This window comes from Macadamia integrifolia, chromosome 11 (assembly GCF_013358625.1).
Source record: "Macadamia integrifolia cultivar HAES 741 chromosome 11, SCU_Mint_v3, whole genome shotgun sequence".
NCBI classification, from domain to species: Eukaryota; Viridiplantae; Streptophyta; class Magnoliopsida; order Proteales; family Proteaceae; genus Macadamia; species Macadamia integrifolia.
The window spans coordinates 13233129-13249181 of NC_056567.1; the positions used below are offsets into that span (position 1 = coordinate 13233129).

General features: G+C 39.0%; 2 protein-coding genes across 3 annotated transcripts; both read left to right on the plus strand.

Annotated features, from left to right (window-relative positions):
- Positions 1–793: 793 nt before the first annotated feature.
- On the plus strand, positions 794–12195 carry LOC122094274 (transcription factor ILR3-like). Of its 2 annotated transcripts, none has more exons than XM_042665029.1 (5): positions 794–1180; positions 1379–1444; positions 7369–7446; positions 7605–7767; positions 11726–12195. In XM_042665029.1, exons 1-5 carry the CDS (start codon positions 1074–1076, stop codon positions 11999–12001), a joined length of 690 nt encoding a protein of 229 aa, XP_042520963.1. In that variant the 5' UTR covers positions 794–1073; the 3' UTR covers positions 12002–12195. The 2 variants fall into 2 exon arrangements, with proteins under 2 accessions (XP_042520963.1, XP_042520964.1); XM_042665030.1 differs by having other exon boundaries at positions 7641–7767.
- Positions 12196–12956: 761 nt separating this feature from the next.
- On the plus strand, positions 12957–14858 carry LOC122093504 (pentatricopeptide repeat-containing protein At1g50270). The gene is given in 1 exon segment (XM_042663850.1): positions 12957–14858. A coding segment is annotated over 1 exon segment (1812 nt). The 5' UTR covers positions 12957–13022; the 3' UTR covers positions 14835–14858.
- The last annotated feature ends 1195 nt before the right edge of the window (positions 14859–16053 follow it).

The window sequence follows — 16053 nt, forward strand, 5'->3', positions numbered from 1 at the left end:
TCCTTCTCTTCTCGATTGTTGAATACACACATATATGAGAAGGGCTACGCCTATCGCTCGTCACCCGTCAAATTGCTCAGTACCTCATCGCCCGTCGTCCGTAGCCTGAGAGGATAAGGGCTCTCAGAACTTCCATCTCAGAATAACGGGAGAGGAGAGGAGCCATCGATAGTCATCCTTCGCGTTCCAAGTAGTCGTCGTCGGAGAGGAGAACCGTCGTTGGAGAAGAGGACCTTCGTCGGAGAGGAGAACCTTCGTCGGAGAGTTCATCTTCGTTGCTCGCGGCTTGCATACCCAAAACTAAAACATATGAAAGGGGCAAATAGGCTATTTTGGAATAAAGGTATGTGAGGGCTTTTTGGGGTTTTCAAATTGTTTCAATGAAACTAACGGCTTAACCCAAATAAAATGCTAACGATGTCAACTTTTTGGGTTTAAATGTAATTTTTCGATTTTCAAGGAGGATTATGTAATTACGGCAAACGACAAGGGAGGTTGATGTAAAAAATCCTTTTATAAAAGAACAAGTTTTCAGAACAGAATCGTTACCAAACGGGCTCTTACTCAAGCTTATGATTTATAAAATCTCCTTTTTATCCCCCATTTTCCTCATCAAGGACACGAGTCAACTCAACAATAAACCGAGATCGTTGAGTTGTCGAGTCGACTCGTACAAATCAAAGTGTTGGGTAATCAATTTCCGGTTTTACCCTTTCTTGATGGGTCGTTAGAGAACGTGGCGTTATCTGCTTCAGTCGTCAATAAATAAAGCGATTTTTCCTTTTCTGTTTTTTCACCTTTGTTTTGGCGCTACCCATTGAGATTACAGAGACCGTTTAAACTCTCTCTCTCTCTCTCTCATGTTCACAGGGTTTTCTTCTCTTCTTCATGCCTTGAAAAGCCTTAGCCTGGTTGTGTTAAGTCCCTGAGAGTTCCTAATTCTCAGGTTCATTGATGCACAGAGTTCTGCAATTCCTGCAAATCTCTTTGCCTTCATTCTTTATTTAGACCTTTTTTAAAGAGATTGCTTGTTCTTGGGATTGAAGGGCCCCTTTTCCCAAATTTGGGCGAAAATGGGGTCCAATCCGGTGTCTAATTACGATTGGGTTAACGATGTTGGAGGTTCTGACGCAGAATTCAATTGGGCTCTTGACGGTTTTAACGATCTTCCCAATGTCGGGTACAATTCGACCTCATATATCTCTCAACTCCAAGAAAAGATTTTCCGCTATTTTTTTGTTTTTCATTTGGTTAAATGTTGTGTTGTCTTCTGTAATTACTAGTAAGTGCTTGTTCCTGCACAAAATAGTATATTGCAATATTTAAAATAGTTGACGACTTCATAACCTTTGATTGATTTTGCTAATGACTGAGGCAGTGTGGAGATTGCGGATGGATACGGAGATTTTGGTGGGGGTGTCGAGAACAACAACTCCAGGAAAAGGTGAATATGTTCTGTACCCATTAACCCTGTTCTTTTTGTTTAATTATTATGAGTTTTACTTTCATTCTAGTGTTCTAATCAAAAAGTGGGGTAGCTTTATTTTTTTCAAATTTTGCCCAAAATTTATGTTCGGTTTTGGGTGAGTAGAATCATTGTTCATTGGCTTATGCTGCTAGTCAGTTCAGTTCCTGTCATTACATTTAATAGGAGGAAAAAGGGGAAAGGGAAGGAAGAAATTGCTACTCTTTATGGTCGTAGATCAGCTCAGCTGTTCCTTCTGCGACCTAAATTTATCCAGGGCACAAATTAAGTGAGCAACAGCTTAACTTTACTCCACCCTAGTGGGTGCTAGCACGCGGTGTTGTTTTCCAGCTTGTTTTGGCACGATTATGTCTCTTGATTTGCTAGTCTTTTTTGAAGTCATAGTTCTGAAATGGGGTTTGAATTCAAGCAAGAAGCCAAGATTTGAGGCTTTGGATTAGGTTAGAATCTGGGATCTGCTAGTACATTCCGAAAAAGACTGTTATGGGAACCCTCGGCCTAAATTCTTCTGCCTTTGGATTGCTGCTCATTGTCGCACTTGAAGATGTTTGGTGTGTTTTTTTTCCTCAAAGTTTTGCTTCTTTGGATGGTACACAACTTACTCCTGAAAATTACTTCTTTAGAGATTTTTGGTCCAAGTCATCTTCATCTCATGTGTAATTGGACAACAGCTCTTTGGTATTGTATAGGTATTTTTACAATTTTCATGTAAGCTTTTGACATTTTGAAATTCAATTTCATCTAGGCTGTTGGTATTGGGTATGAATGTATGATGACATCGTATTTCACTTTTAGTTATTCAAGAGATCAATGGTTTTTGATTCCTTCTTGCAGACTTCTTGGGAACTGGTTACCTGTATAATATATTTCTGGCACTTTATTTTTTCTAATTGATCTCTGCTGTGTTATGACTGGTATAAACAGTAATCTTGAAGCTGATTACTTTATATATTATAGAATTAAATTGAAAGTAGAGTTTTTGCAAAACCATTAAATTATGTCATCTATCACTTCATACAGCGAGTCACTTGATCGATGACTGATTGATTAGGATGTGGTACTGCATTTCGAGAACAGGTCCTCTTTACCTGGATGGTGCTCTTTCTTCATGACATGGATCATTCTCATTGAAGTAATTTTGAAGAATTTATATGTTCTTGTGTCATACCCTATTGCTATGGTATTCTATAGGGAGAATGTTTATTTTCCCCTTACCCATCAGAAATTTATTTTACCTTGAATAGCTTGTTATTCTGTGGTGGATGGCTTTGCCATAGATGCTTTTATGAAATTTTTACATGAGGTGAAGAACTTCCTCTTTTTTTCTTTTTTTTCTTTTCTAGCATTCTAAGAGACTTTTTCCCGAGCTATCTTACCCTGATTTATAACTGACAGGTGTGGTTTATTACTTGCTTCTTCTATTGTCTACTGAAGCTTTGAAGTCACTGGTAGGCTGTCCTTATCTTAGAGACATTATCTAAAGTCTGTGAAGTAGTTATTTGATGTTCTACACGAGTGCAAATGGAGCTATGGATTATCTGTAGTGTAACTAGGTTTCTTTCTTAACGCTGAGTACCAAGGGCAAAAGGACAAACGAAGTGGAAGGTTTTAAACTTGATTTTTTTGGAGATCAGTGTTCAAGAAGTTCAAAGGGATCTGAAGCTGATAAGATTGTCCAATTAGGTCTCAGAAGACTTTAAGTTGGCCCATGGATGGTTTGTATGGGCCTTGGGCTTTTTATTTTTAGATTATTAATGTAATGGGCCTTTTTTATAAGTCTACTATTAGGGTCTTAATTCCATACACAGGATTAAGTATATAGATAAAAGGGTGCCATGTGCTGTGAAGTAAGTTAGTTTAATCTAGAAAGAGTCACTTTTAGTTAAGTGAAATTTTATGTGTTATTGTTGGTAGTTTATGTTTGTTTGGAGTCTTCCATAGCATGTATTTGGTCAGTTTTAGTTAGTTTTTGTTTGGGTAGCTTGAAAGTTGAAATGACAATTGTTTATTTGGTTTAAGAGTCCTAAAGTCAGTTTATTTAGTCTTTACTAAAGGGTTTTAATCCTACACGAATTTTGATGGATGGACTGATTTGATTTGAATTATTTGGTTGTTACCAATTTATTGTTTTCTCTCTCCTCCCCACGATTTCTCTTATTCTCTTTTCTCTATATTGAGATCTCCCATCTTCTTTTTTGTTCCTTACCTACAGTATTCTGGTTACAGGTTTCTTTTCTGGATTAGGAGTTATTTGACTCCAGCTTATATTTTAATTGTGTGTTAGACTCCTAGATGGATTAGGATGCCAATTAAAGCAGTTCAATAGCTTTAGAGTTGTTTTTAAACTTTGTTTTCAGTTTCAGACCAGGAGATGGTCGAAGTCATTCCAATTCCAGCCCTATATGTTCTTTCCAGTACTTTCCAATTTTTATTGTTGAAATTAAGTGGTGATGATGTTTAGCAACTATGGTGACAGTTAACTAGTCATGGTGATGTTTAGTCATTGCTATTGTTTATACTATTAAAGCTGGCTGTGGGTTATTAAGCCAGCTGGGGTACTCATGTTATGTACTTAAAATGACCTTTATCCTAATTTTCTCTGTTATGTTGTTATTATTAATATAATGGCAGAGCTCACAGTTAGATCACTAGTGTAACAGTGAGCCGGGTTTCTCCTCTTCGACTTTTTCCTCTTCTTCTTCTTCTTCTTTCGCTCTTTCTTTCTATCTTCTCACAGGTACTGGTTTTACTTTTCTGATTTGTCACATTTATGAATAGGTGTAATGGCATATGGAGCCCCCACCCCCAGTGATTTGAGAAGTTACACAATTTAGATTTTCTGAAAATTCCGAGTGGATTTATCAGGCTATAATTGGTGGATTCCAAGGGGTTTAGGTGGATTCTTGGTCTGCTCTATCTCTATCATCATTCTACTTTATTCTTTTAGTAAACACGTCAGCTTATTCCTTCTGTCTAGTACCTGCGGCACTCTTGTTCTGTGAAGTATTTCCTGCTAGTTTTCAGTGATATTTGTGAGGCTCATTCAGCTATTACAGAAGACAACTTGACTAGGAAATCCTACCTGTCTGTTCTCTTTGCTTCGAGTTATCAGTTTTCTCCTTTAAGCTTTGGTGATGCTGGTTCTGCTAGTCAGTTATAGTTTCTACGTTTGGAACTACATTTGCATTGCATTATTTGGTATCAGACCTATGACCACTAACGTAGGTGATGGGGGGGATGGAAATAATGATATTGAAAATCTTCAAAACTCCATTAACTAACTGTTTGAGATGGTTCAAAAACTGTCAGAAGATGTTTATGTTCTGAAGCAACAAAGGAAGCTACTCTTGAAGCTCTAAGCGAAGATGAATATGAACAATCAGCCACCAACAACTCTAGAATACTGGGTCGAGCAACTTATAGACCACCACCTCAATAGATATCCTTGGAAGATGCCATACAAACGATTGTTGAGCCTGGTAATTACAATAGGAGGGTGGATGATTTGAAGAAACTCAAACTTGACATTAATGAATAGAATGGAACCTAAACCCTCAGGTGCTTAATGATTTGTTTGTCTCTCTCGATGACTATCACTAGTATGATCTGACTGAAGAAAGGAAACTGAAATTTGCTCGGGCCAAGCTTACCAGTCATGCCAAAGAGTGGTGGAAAAGTCACAAACAACGCCTATGTGTTTGCCAGTCTCAGCCTACTATGTTGGAGGAGATAGGAAGAACTGAAGATCAAGTATCTCCGAGAGACATTCAATGCCATAATACGTGATAAATTCAACACCTTGCGGCAAGGCAAATTATTTGTGGCTGATTACATGGAACATTTTGATGCTCTTAGCTCCCATGCTGGACCTAATAAGAATGAGCTGCAGCTGATTTCATGCTTCAAATTAGGTCTGAATCTGATACTCAAAGGGAGATTAATGTTCACAACCTCTGTGACATTTACGATTGCTTGCAGAAAGCACTATGAGCTGAAGAGAACTTAAAGCAGCCCTTTATGAGGTTTGTTTCTCAAGCTGAGGATATTGGAAAGTATCTACTGCATACTAACAAAGGAATACTTTTGAGCATTAACAAAGGGAAGGGAAAAACATCTATGAACATTAGCAATGGCATTGAATGCTATTACTATTACAAGATTGGGCATACAGCCAAGTTTCTTCCTATGAAGTGGAAGACCAATGCATACCCTACTATAACTGAAGAAGAGGATAATTCAGCTAAAGAATTTGATGGCTATCCTCCAGATGAAGAATGAGAATATGAAGATGATGATGAAGAAGAGGATACCAATGGAGTTGACGTGGTGACAAGGATTCTAGTGGCTGAAACCAAAGGTGAAGATTGGATGCATCATTTCATCTCCTATGCATGCATGGCGAGTGGAACTAAAACAGCTGCATTCGTTGTGGACAGTGGAAGTAGCATTAATGGGGTATCTAAGGCCTTCATTGGTTGGGCCAAGTTACCGATAAAAAAAGCCCTACAAAATCTCACTGCTTAATGGAAACAACTTAGAAGTAAATCAAAGCTGTATGGTTCCACTGAAGGTTCATGATATGAAGAAGAAGTTTGATGTGATTTGATCTCGATGAAGCTCATAGATCGTTTACTGGGAATTCCATGGATATATGTTAATGATGTGATCGTTGGAGGATCAATAATCTATGCATATTCAAGTTCAAAGGAAGGTCCATTAAATTCAATCCTATCAAGATACTGGCAAAAATAGCAAGGAAGAAATCTCTTAAGGCTACAGTCAAGAAGCCAGAAGGCAATGATAGGAAGATACATGCAGTACCTCAGAAGAAAATTACTGAGACCAGCCAAAATAGATTTATTCTGGCCTTACAAAAGCACCCAGCGCTTTCATGCGAGTTATGACTCAGGAATTACGCCCTCTCATTTGTAAATTTCTGGTTGCCTTGATATTCTGATCTACAGCAAGCAGGAGGACGAACATATTGACCCTTTGATACAAGTGATGATTAGAGTATTAAGGGTTCATCATATCCTCTCCTCTAAGTGTGTGGAAGCTGATCCCTGGAAGGTCGAAAGCATCCTAGATTGGCCCATTCCTAAAACTCTTTTTGAAGTTAGAAACTTCCACGGGTTACCATCCTTCTTCAGAAGACTTATACAGAACTTCAGTGCAATTATGGCCTTCATCACATAATGTTCGAAGAAAAACTAAGGGAATTTGAGTTTATCAAGAAGAAGATGGCTAAAGCATTTGGAACTACATTTGCTATAATGTGTCTCTAGGTGTTTTAACTTTGAAAAGGTGTGTAATACAGTGACTTGAAAAACCAGGGACCCGGACATGTCTATTTTTATTGTAGACGATCTTTTATGTCTTATCTTCATGGCACTACATATAGTATGCTCTCTCTTCTCTCTCCTTTCTCGTTCTCATTTTTCTTTTTAAAAAAAAAATAATGTGTTCTTTCTGCTATTTTAAAGAAACCTTCTACGTACATAGGTTGTGCTTTATGTGAACATGAGAAGTAGGAGATATGCTTTGCTTAATCGGCCCCATGACCCTCAAATCTAACTATCAGCGGAATATGTTTTACAAGAAGAAGATTTTCAACCAGCACTGTATCAACATATTGTTAACATGAACGATGGAGGCCCCACCATTCATCCGATATCTCTCTCATTCAAAATATTTGATAGCTTTGATGGTTAACATGAAGGATCCTAGCCTTCTTTATGTATGCTCAATATTCTCATTTTATGATTACAAGATCAGTTGATTCATTGGCTGTGTGCAAGGTTTGCATCAGAAAGTGCTATATTTTGAATGTTGTCCAAGTTTTTTTTCTTATGTATTAGTCCTTACATATGTAAAATTTGCAGAATGAGGGATGAATCATGCACAGGAATTAGGTCTAAAGCATCTCGGGAGAAAATGAGGAGAGACAGATTGAATGACAGGCATTTATTTCTCTTTACCCTAACTGTTTCCCATATTCAAACTTGTTAATTGTTTTTAAGTTCGATAGCAGAAAACTCTCTGCTACTTTTTTTTCCCCTTAATTTTCCTCTAATTTTTTTCTTTGATGTTTGCATTATTTATCATGAACCAATATTAGGTTTTTGGAATTGGGTACTGTTCTTGATCCTGGCAGATCTCCTAAGAGTGATAAAGCTACTATTTTAAGTGATGCCTCTCGTGCTCTGGTACAGCTTAGGACCGAAGCACAGCAGCTGAAAGAGGCAAATGAAAAGCTTCAGGAGACAATTAAAGATCTTAAGGTATCTGTCTCTTCTTTGATTCTCTTTACTCTTTTATTTATTTATTTTTTAAGATATGAAAGTAAAGTATCTTAGAACATTAGAGTTTAAATTTTCCTCTTAAATTACCACCTGAATTTGAAAAAATAAAAAATAAAAAAGGTAAGAAACTGTCCTGGCAAGTAGAAATGTCTAGTCTCTTTAGGGTTTTTTTTTTTTTTTTTTTTTTTTTTTTAAGATATGAAAGTAAAGTATCTTAGAACCATAGTTGTCAAAGCGTCGCCTAGGCATACAGGCTCCTTTTTTCAGATAGGTGCTTTGTTGGTGTCACCTTAATTTTTGACCCCCTCCAACGCCTTGGGTCGCCTAGCTCTTTGATAACTATGCTTAGAACATTAAATTTGAAATTTCCTTAAATTACCACCTGAAATTAAAACTCAAAATAAAAAGGAAAGGGAAGGGAAGAAAGAAGGAATGTCCTAGTAAGTAAAAATGTCGAGTATCAATATCTGTAAGCAGTTGATAATGGTCTTAAGTCTGATTCAGCTCAACTAAGCTTTGTCCCGCATACTTAAGTTGGCTAGATGTTTTATGTTCCACCATTTAATGCAAGAGTAGATTACAAGTAACTAACTCCGCAATTTATAACCCCAAAAATACAAATAGGAACAAAAAACAAAGAAATAATACCATCAAATAAACCCCCAAGGATACAATACCCATATAGGAGCAAAACCAGCCCGATAGGAGAGAGAAAGACCTTCTATAGAGCTGGAGAGAGAAAGGTGAGGCTATGTCTATGGGAGTCCGATTGAGCTGCACTTTTGGGTGTAGATAGTCCCTAGGGAGGGTACAAAAACCCCCTAAATATGAAGGGCTTCTGACGGTTGGTTATGGAGTTATGCACTTTCTTGATTTTCAGACCTAGGAGAGAGAATGTGAAGAATTCTGCAGGAACAACAACTAGTCTTCTTCAGATAACCTTCAAGAGAGGATCGATTGATCTTTTTAGAGTATAGAACCAGTCCTCCAAAGGTTCTGCAGATCAGATCTCAAACTTGGGCAGCAATGAGGGTCGATTGGCTTCAAGAACAAGAACTCTTTGGCTGTCTGATTCTGATTTTGTATGCTTTAACAGGTCTGAACTTCTAATAACAATAAACAGAAAATAAAAATAGAAAAAGAAGAATCGATGGAGGGTTGAGAAGGGTGAAAGAGAATAAAGTTATGGGTATCTCACCCCTCAGGTTTTGGGTATCACACCCCTCAAAGGTTTAGGCAGCTCACCTCTCAATAACAGTTTTTTTAACTAAAGAGTAATTACTCAATAATTCATTCATTCAAATCTCCAATTATGAGTACATAGGCTCCTCTATTTATAGAGGGCAGAATAGCAATCAAACTACTTAAGAGCTAGTTTCCCAATAGGACTAGACACTCCTACTACGACTAGGAATTTAAAATAGGACTAGGACTTGACTTTATGACTCCAACATGGAGTAGGACTAACTAACTAATAGTCCATATAGGACTTTACAACCGACCAATGGCCTAATGGGCCTTTATTGAATTAAATAGCAACTAACTAAACTAATGAATTAAATCCCGTTTTTCTACCTTCTACCCATATTTTAGGCCCATTAAAGTGGTCCATGTCAAAGAAAACCTATGGGATCAAAGGCCCAACACATATATAACACAACCCAAGGCTTATTTGCAACAAAATAAGCCCAAGTGACTTATCTACGTCACCATTCCTCTCCATTTGTGGGCGTATCTTCTGTAATATATGTCCCTGATGAAGACCATTCTAACGAAGTTCTCTTCAGTTTACGTATGTAACTGCACCATTTCCCACTCGAGTTGGCTACCTCAATTCAGAAACCAGCAATTCCTTGATTTGTAAGTTGCGTGTAATAGTTTATACTTGTCATTGGGTTCTCTATATAGTAAATAGCTGAGATAGTAGCAGCCTTCGTAGTTTTGAACATTACCGCCCTTCATTTTATCCTTCCTCCGAGTAATCCAAATAAACTATTTTATTCCTTTTTACATATTTTTCTTCCATTCTTTAACTCAGTTTACGTTTCTTTTGATTTGAGGTATTTTTTTTTTTTTTTTTTTATCATGAATTCATCTATTGAAAGTCAAATGGACTGCAAAGTAGACCTTAGAAGAGCTCTGATATGGATTGATTCCATGGTATTCCATACAGCCGCAGGAATCAGTCTAGGGGTGGTCCATCACCCTAAATTGTGGACCCACCAGCTATGTGGGCCAGCCTCCATCGGGTGGGGGTTTTTCTGGTTCTCTCAAAACCAGTTCGTGGGGTTTTATTCTGCCTTGGACAGCAAGCTTCTAGTAGACTTTTGTTTCCTTTTTGCTTAAAACAACTTTGTTTCCCTTTTTTGGTTATTTAGTCTAGGACAAGCAAGCTTTAGTTACTTGTGTTACAAGTCTCAGTTGTTTTAGGGACTTTCCTTTTCTCTTTCTTTCTATTTTTGGGTTCAATCCTTGAGCCTAAATAATGTAACAGACCCAGGAGGTCTTCCCCATGCTTTAATGAAGTTGAATGGCTATTGTTTTGAGCAAACATTGTCCTGACAGAGGCTGTGAGGAGAGAGAGTCCTTGTGGGTGATGCCCGGGCTGAGATAGCCACCTATACCCATCCCTTACTATCCCATTGATTCTTTCTCTTCTCCCATTTTTAGTTTTTGTTTCTTTTTTTTGTTTTTTTTTTTTTTTTTTTTTTTTTTGTTTTTTGCTATAAGTCTATAACTGAGGCTAACCGAGTCCTGTTGAAACCATCCTTGAAGACTACCAGAGGCTGCTGTCTTTGCTGCTATCCTGAGAAGGTATACACACCTGTGGTTCCCAGACATCGGAGTTTTCTTCCAAAACCTTGGTTGATGAGTTGATCTCCCCCTCCTTGAAGCTGTTCAGTCTGTTCTTTTGGGGGCTTATTCCTCAACCCAAGAGCGGCACTTGACCTATAGTGGGGCCTGATCCATGGCCAGTTTGTGAGATCTGAGAAATCTCCCAGTTTGACCTAATTCAAGAACTCAGGTAATCTGTATTCTGTCCAGTGACTTGTTCTGATATTTGGCGGATTGTTTCACATTATTAAGACCTAATTTCAATTGGGATTTGAGCCTCATTCTGTTGGCTGTTATGGTCATTCTGTTTTCATTCAGGTTTCTGGGTTTGTTCCTATTTTGAGCGCAGCCGATTTTGAGTTTTGGGGTGCTACTTTTATGCCTATTTAGGCAGGGTTTTAAACCACCATTGTAAGGTGTTATTGGGGGTTAATGAGAGGATAGTTTACCTACTGTTATTGACTGTTGCATATACTGATAAAAAAAAAAAAAAAAGAGCAACCCAGTGCACGAGGCTCCTGCTACTGCAAGGTCTAGGAGGGGCAAGTGTGTATGCAGCCTTACTCCCTGGCTTCACAGAAGAGGCTGTTTCCAAGTTTTGAACCTGGAAACAGAAAAGAGCAACCCAGTGCACGAGGCTTCTGCTACTGCAAGGTCTGGGAGGGGCAAGTTGCATATACTGATATCAGTACCTAAATCAGCACTTCATTTGAAGTTGTTTAGTGATCCTAACTGGGGTTGGGTAGTTCCTATCTAGCCTTACATTAAGCTTTATATCCACAACAGTGGTTTGTCCATTGTGTCAATTTCCCAAATGAGATTCACCCCTTTCATTGTTTCATGCCCAAGACAGTACTGATCCTAAATGTCTGGTTACATGTTTTTTAACATACAATAATATTGATGTCACTTATCTCAATAGTCTAAAAGAAGGCAGGTCATTAGGTATCGGCATCTTTCAAGAATTGAATATTTTCATTCCATCAAGTGTAATGTAATCTCCAGCCTAGCTAATAGCTAGTGGATACCTAGATCAAAGTTCATCTGGATTTGTGAAAGCTTCTTTTGATTCAGATATTGATATTCACTTTGACATCCACAGGTGGAGAAAAATGAACTCAGGAATGAAAAGATAAATCTGAAGGCAGAGAAGGAGAAATTAGAGGAGAAGGTTAAAGCAATGAGTCTACCACCAGTTGGATTCATGCCACACCCTATGGCATTTTCTGCAGCTGCATTGGCTGCACAGAGTCAAGCTGCCTCAAACAAGACAGCAGCCCCCTTCCCTGGATTTCCTGGTGCAGCCATGTGGCAGTGGATGCCTCCTGCTGTTGTGGACACCTCACAAGACCACAAATTACGACCTCCTGTTGCCTGATGAATCAATGGGTATTAAATTCCTCCCCCTCCCCACCCCCCCCCCCCCCCCCGCCTTAATGGAACTTGGTGGCTCTTGTTGCTATCATGATTTTTTCGCCCCGGATAAATATTCTAATGTCATTGCTGAAGCTGTGAGACACTGGCACACTGCAAAAACATTTTTATGTGAGACATTCTGTAGTTTCCGTGCTATTGTGTTTTTTGTTCTCTCTCTCTCTCTCTCTCTCTCTCTCTCTCTCTCTCTCTCCTCTTCAAATGACAAGGAAGTATATTTGCATATGGGGGACTTGGGGGTGGGTTTGATCAAATAATAGGGTGGTGTCCTACGCCACGGGTGGCGATGTTATGATTGGCCAAGGTACATCAACAATTTCATGAAGCCTTCACATATGGGAGCTGATCCATTTAGAGGAGCATCTGTGAAAGAGAAAAAAAGAACACATTTTCATGAAACCATATATTTACTCTTCACATGCGGGGAGCTGGCACATGTAACGTTCTTTGACCATGGCACCATCTACCCCGTGCTAAAGATGCGCCAATGCGGCCTCCCATTAGTGCACATATTGGCATGTACTTGTGCTAACTGGGTAGCATTATCTTGCCCAAGAAAATTATGAGAGCAGAGACGGAGATAGATTGAGCTCCTCTGTGGCGCAACACAGTGTCCGGTGCACATCCAACGATCAGAAACGCCTTGTCACGAAACCCAAGGTGGTCACACGCAGCCCAAGGAGTTGTTAGGCATTGGATACGTGCCGGACATTGTCTTGCTCCACAAAGGAGCCAAATCCAGAGGGAGAGTGGGTTAACAGATGTAAGTACGGGTCGTGGGTCGGTAAGATGGGAAAACCTTTTTGTAAATTTACACTCAACCCGACTGGCGACTGTCGCGGTTTTCTTTCTTTTTTTTTTAGGGGGGGTGGGGGTGGCGGGGTCTGTGGGGCGTGGGTGGTTAGTTGGGGCAAAAGACTTTAATTTATAACTACTGCCCTCGTTCTCCATACAATCCCAGCTAAATGCTTGCGACCGCAGCCAGTAGGCTCACCATCTTACTATCAAATTGTCAAACCGTAAAGCACCTCAAGCAGATTCACTCTCTCTTCATCACCAAAGGCCTCTCACAAAACTTCTTGAGAAGCAAGCTCCTCCTTTTTATTGCAAGCTCTCTACCACAAGACCATCTTGCCTACGTTCTTTCCCTCTTCAATCAAATCGAAGCTCCCAATACCTACCTATGGAATACCATGATCAGAGGTTTCTCTGCAAGTTCCAAACCCGAAATGTCGTCCGTTTTCTTTGCAAAAATGCGAAGAGAAGGTGTACTTCCGGACAGACACACTTACCCTCTACTTCTCAAAGCCTTTTCCAAGTCAAAAAATGGAAACCCAAATCAGATTCATGGTCAAGTTGTGAAATTTGGTTTGGACTGTGATCGTTTTGTGCAGAATTCACTGATTTCTTCTTATGCAAATGGTGGGTTCGTTGATTTTGCATGCCAGATGTTTGGTGAAATTCCTGAGAAAGATTCGATTGCTTAGACGGCGATGATTGATGGGTTTGTTAAGAACAATCGAGCTAAGGAAGGGATTGAATTTTTCATGAAGATGAGATCTGAGGGTGTAAGGGTTGATGAGGTAACTATTGTTAGTGTTCTCTGTGCTGTTAGGATGGTAGGAGATGTTTGGCTTGGGAGATGGATTCATGGGTTTTACATAGAATCAGGGAGAGTGAACTGGGATGTCTATGTTGGTAGTGCCCTTTTGGATATGTATGCCAAATGTGGTTGTTGCGATGATGCCCGCGAAGTGTTTGATGATATGTCTAAGAGAAACGTGGTTTCTTGGAGTTCTCTGATTGCAGGTTATGTGCAATGTAATAGATTTAAGGACGCTTTGTTTGTCTTTCAAGATATGCTTCTAGAGCATGTTAAGCCTAACCAAGCCACACTTACGAGTGTTCTCACCGCTTGTGCACAATTGGGAGCATTGGATCAAGGCAGATGGGTCCATTCATATATTGATAAGAATAAGGTTGAAATGAATATTACCTTGGGGACATCACTGGTAGACATGTATGCAAAGTGTGGATGTATAGATGTGGCATTTACCATTTTTGAGAAGCTACCTCATAAGGATTTGTACCCTTGGACTGCTATGATTAATGGGTTGGCAATGCATGGGCATGCCTTGAGCTCCTTGAATCTCTTCTCTCAAATGTTAATGGATGGTGTTCAACCCAATGCTGTCACCTTTATAGGTATTCTTTGTGCATGTTCTCATGGAGGTCTTGTAGATGAAGGCCACAGGCACTTCCGTTCGATGAGTCAAGTTTATGGTATTGAGCCTAATGTTGATCACTACGGTTGTCTTGTTGATCTCTTGGGCCGTGCAGGCCAGTTGGAGGAAGGATTGAAGTTTATTAAGAACATGCCAATTCAACCCAGCCCTGGTGTATGGGGAGCTCTCTTTGGTGCCTGTATGATTCATAAGGATTATGATCTAGGTGAAAGCATAGGAAAACATCTAATTGAGCTGCAGCCTGATCATTCTGGTAGGTATGCACTTCTAGCTAACTTATACTCCATATCTCACAAGTGGGATGAAGCAGCTTATGTTAGGATGCTAATGAAAGGGAAAGGGGTGGAGAAGAAACCTGGATGTAGTTGGATTGAAGTGAATGGTGAAATACATGAGTTTATAGCATTCGACGAGTTGCATTCTCGATCTAAGGATTTATACAGGATTTTAGATGACATTACCATACAAATGAAGCTTGTAGGATATGTGCCGAATACCGCACTGTTGGTACTTGAATCGATTATAGATTGAAATAAATCACTATATGCTTCCTCACTCTACTCTGAGTTTGATTTGGGACTTCAAATTCGTATCAAGTTTTCAGGACTAACCTAGTTTGGTTCTCCCATATGATACAGTTTGTATCTCATTCCATGGGCATATGTAAATTGCCCTTGTAAGATGGATAAGTTTTCCTTCTTGGTTTACCTCATTTATGGGATGATAGATCAAACATTCTTAATTTCTTAATGCCAACCTTAATTCCTTTCTAGAGATAAACTAATTGTTAGACATAAGTACCCAATGTTGAGAATTACAAGATCGATGTTGTTGAGATGCACTCATTGAATGAAGGAAGACGAACTGATGAAGAAGATCGACACCGATTGTTGAAGCCAACGAACTAAACAGGTTGAGTCGTATCAAGATAGACACTCTCCTTAAGGTTTGAAACGCCCCCCCACAGTAGTACAATTGGGGATTCTTACGTTTACCTTTAAGATAAAACAACCATTCATCTTTGTCTGATTGTACACAGACTATGATCCTTTGTGAGAGTAAGGCTAGGCCCAATAGTTCAGAAAAAACAAAACCAAACAATAATGGATAAAACCAAAAAACCTTATTTGAAATAGGATTGTCAAACTTTAGATAGGAGAGGAAGTGGCACCTCCAATGGGTGTTGCCAAAAGCTATGTCTCTTCCATAATACATGTTTGTTGACCATTCAGACATGCTTTCCAATAGTCACACCTATTAGTCGCCTAGGTGCCTATTAAAAAGAGACAAACCTCTCCAATACACACTTTGATGAAACAAAATAATATTTTGAATCTTTAATTTTTAAAATTATTAAAAGATTCCAACAATCCCCCACAAGATTCGAAATATTCAATACAACCAGTAAAAGCCCCCTAAAGTTTAAAAAATTGATGAATCTTTTATCGAACTATTAAGCGTATGAGACACAGTAGAACACTTCATTACAGGTGTCTCAGGATTTTAACCTACACTAGGTCTGATGAACTATGCTACAGAGTATAAATAAAGTCAGCTTACTTGAGCCTTTTCTCATCGTCGTAGCCGACTAGCCCATCAACCATATTATACCAGTCGATCTTAACTACGATCCCTTTATGAAATGGTCATTTTTTTTTTTTTTTAATAAAAGGTGGCCATGTCCCCTATCCTGGTTTTATGGATGTTTAGAGAGTTCGCCTATAAAACACTCATCGGTAGGCGGCCTAAC

What these genes read in the sequence shown, in the direction of transcription:
- LOC122094274 (XM_042665029.1), top strand. Translation starts at nt 1,074, where the DNA reads ATGGGGTCCAATCCGGTGTCTAATTACGATTGGGTTAACGATGTTGGA. An exon ending in AACGATCTTCCCAATGTCGG is followed by an intron (nt 1,181 to 1,378) that starts GTACAATTCGAC and finishes TGACTGAGGCAG; the next exon opens with TGTGGAGATTGCGGATGGAT. An exon ending in AGACAATTAAAGATCTTAAG is followed by an intron (nt 7,768 to 11,725) that starts GTATCTGTCTCT and finishes TGACATCCACAG; the next exon opens with GTGGAGAAAAATGAACTCAG.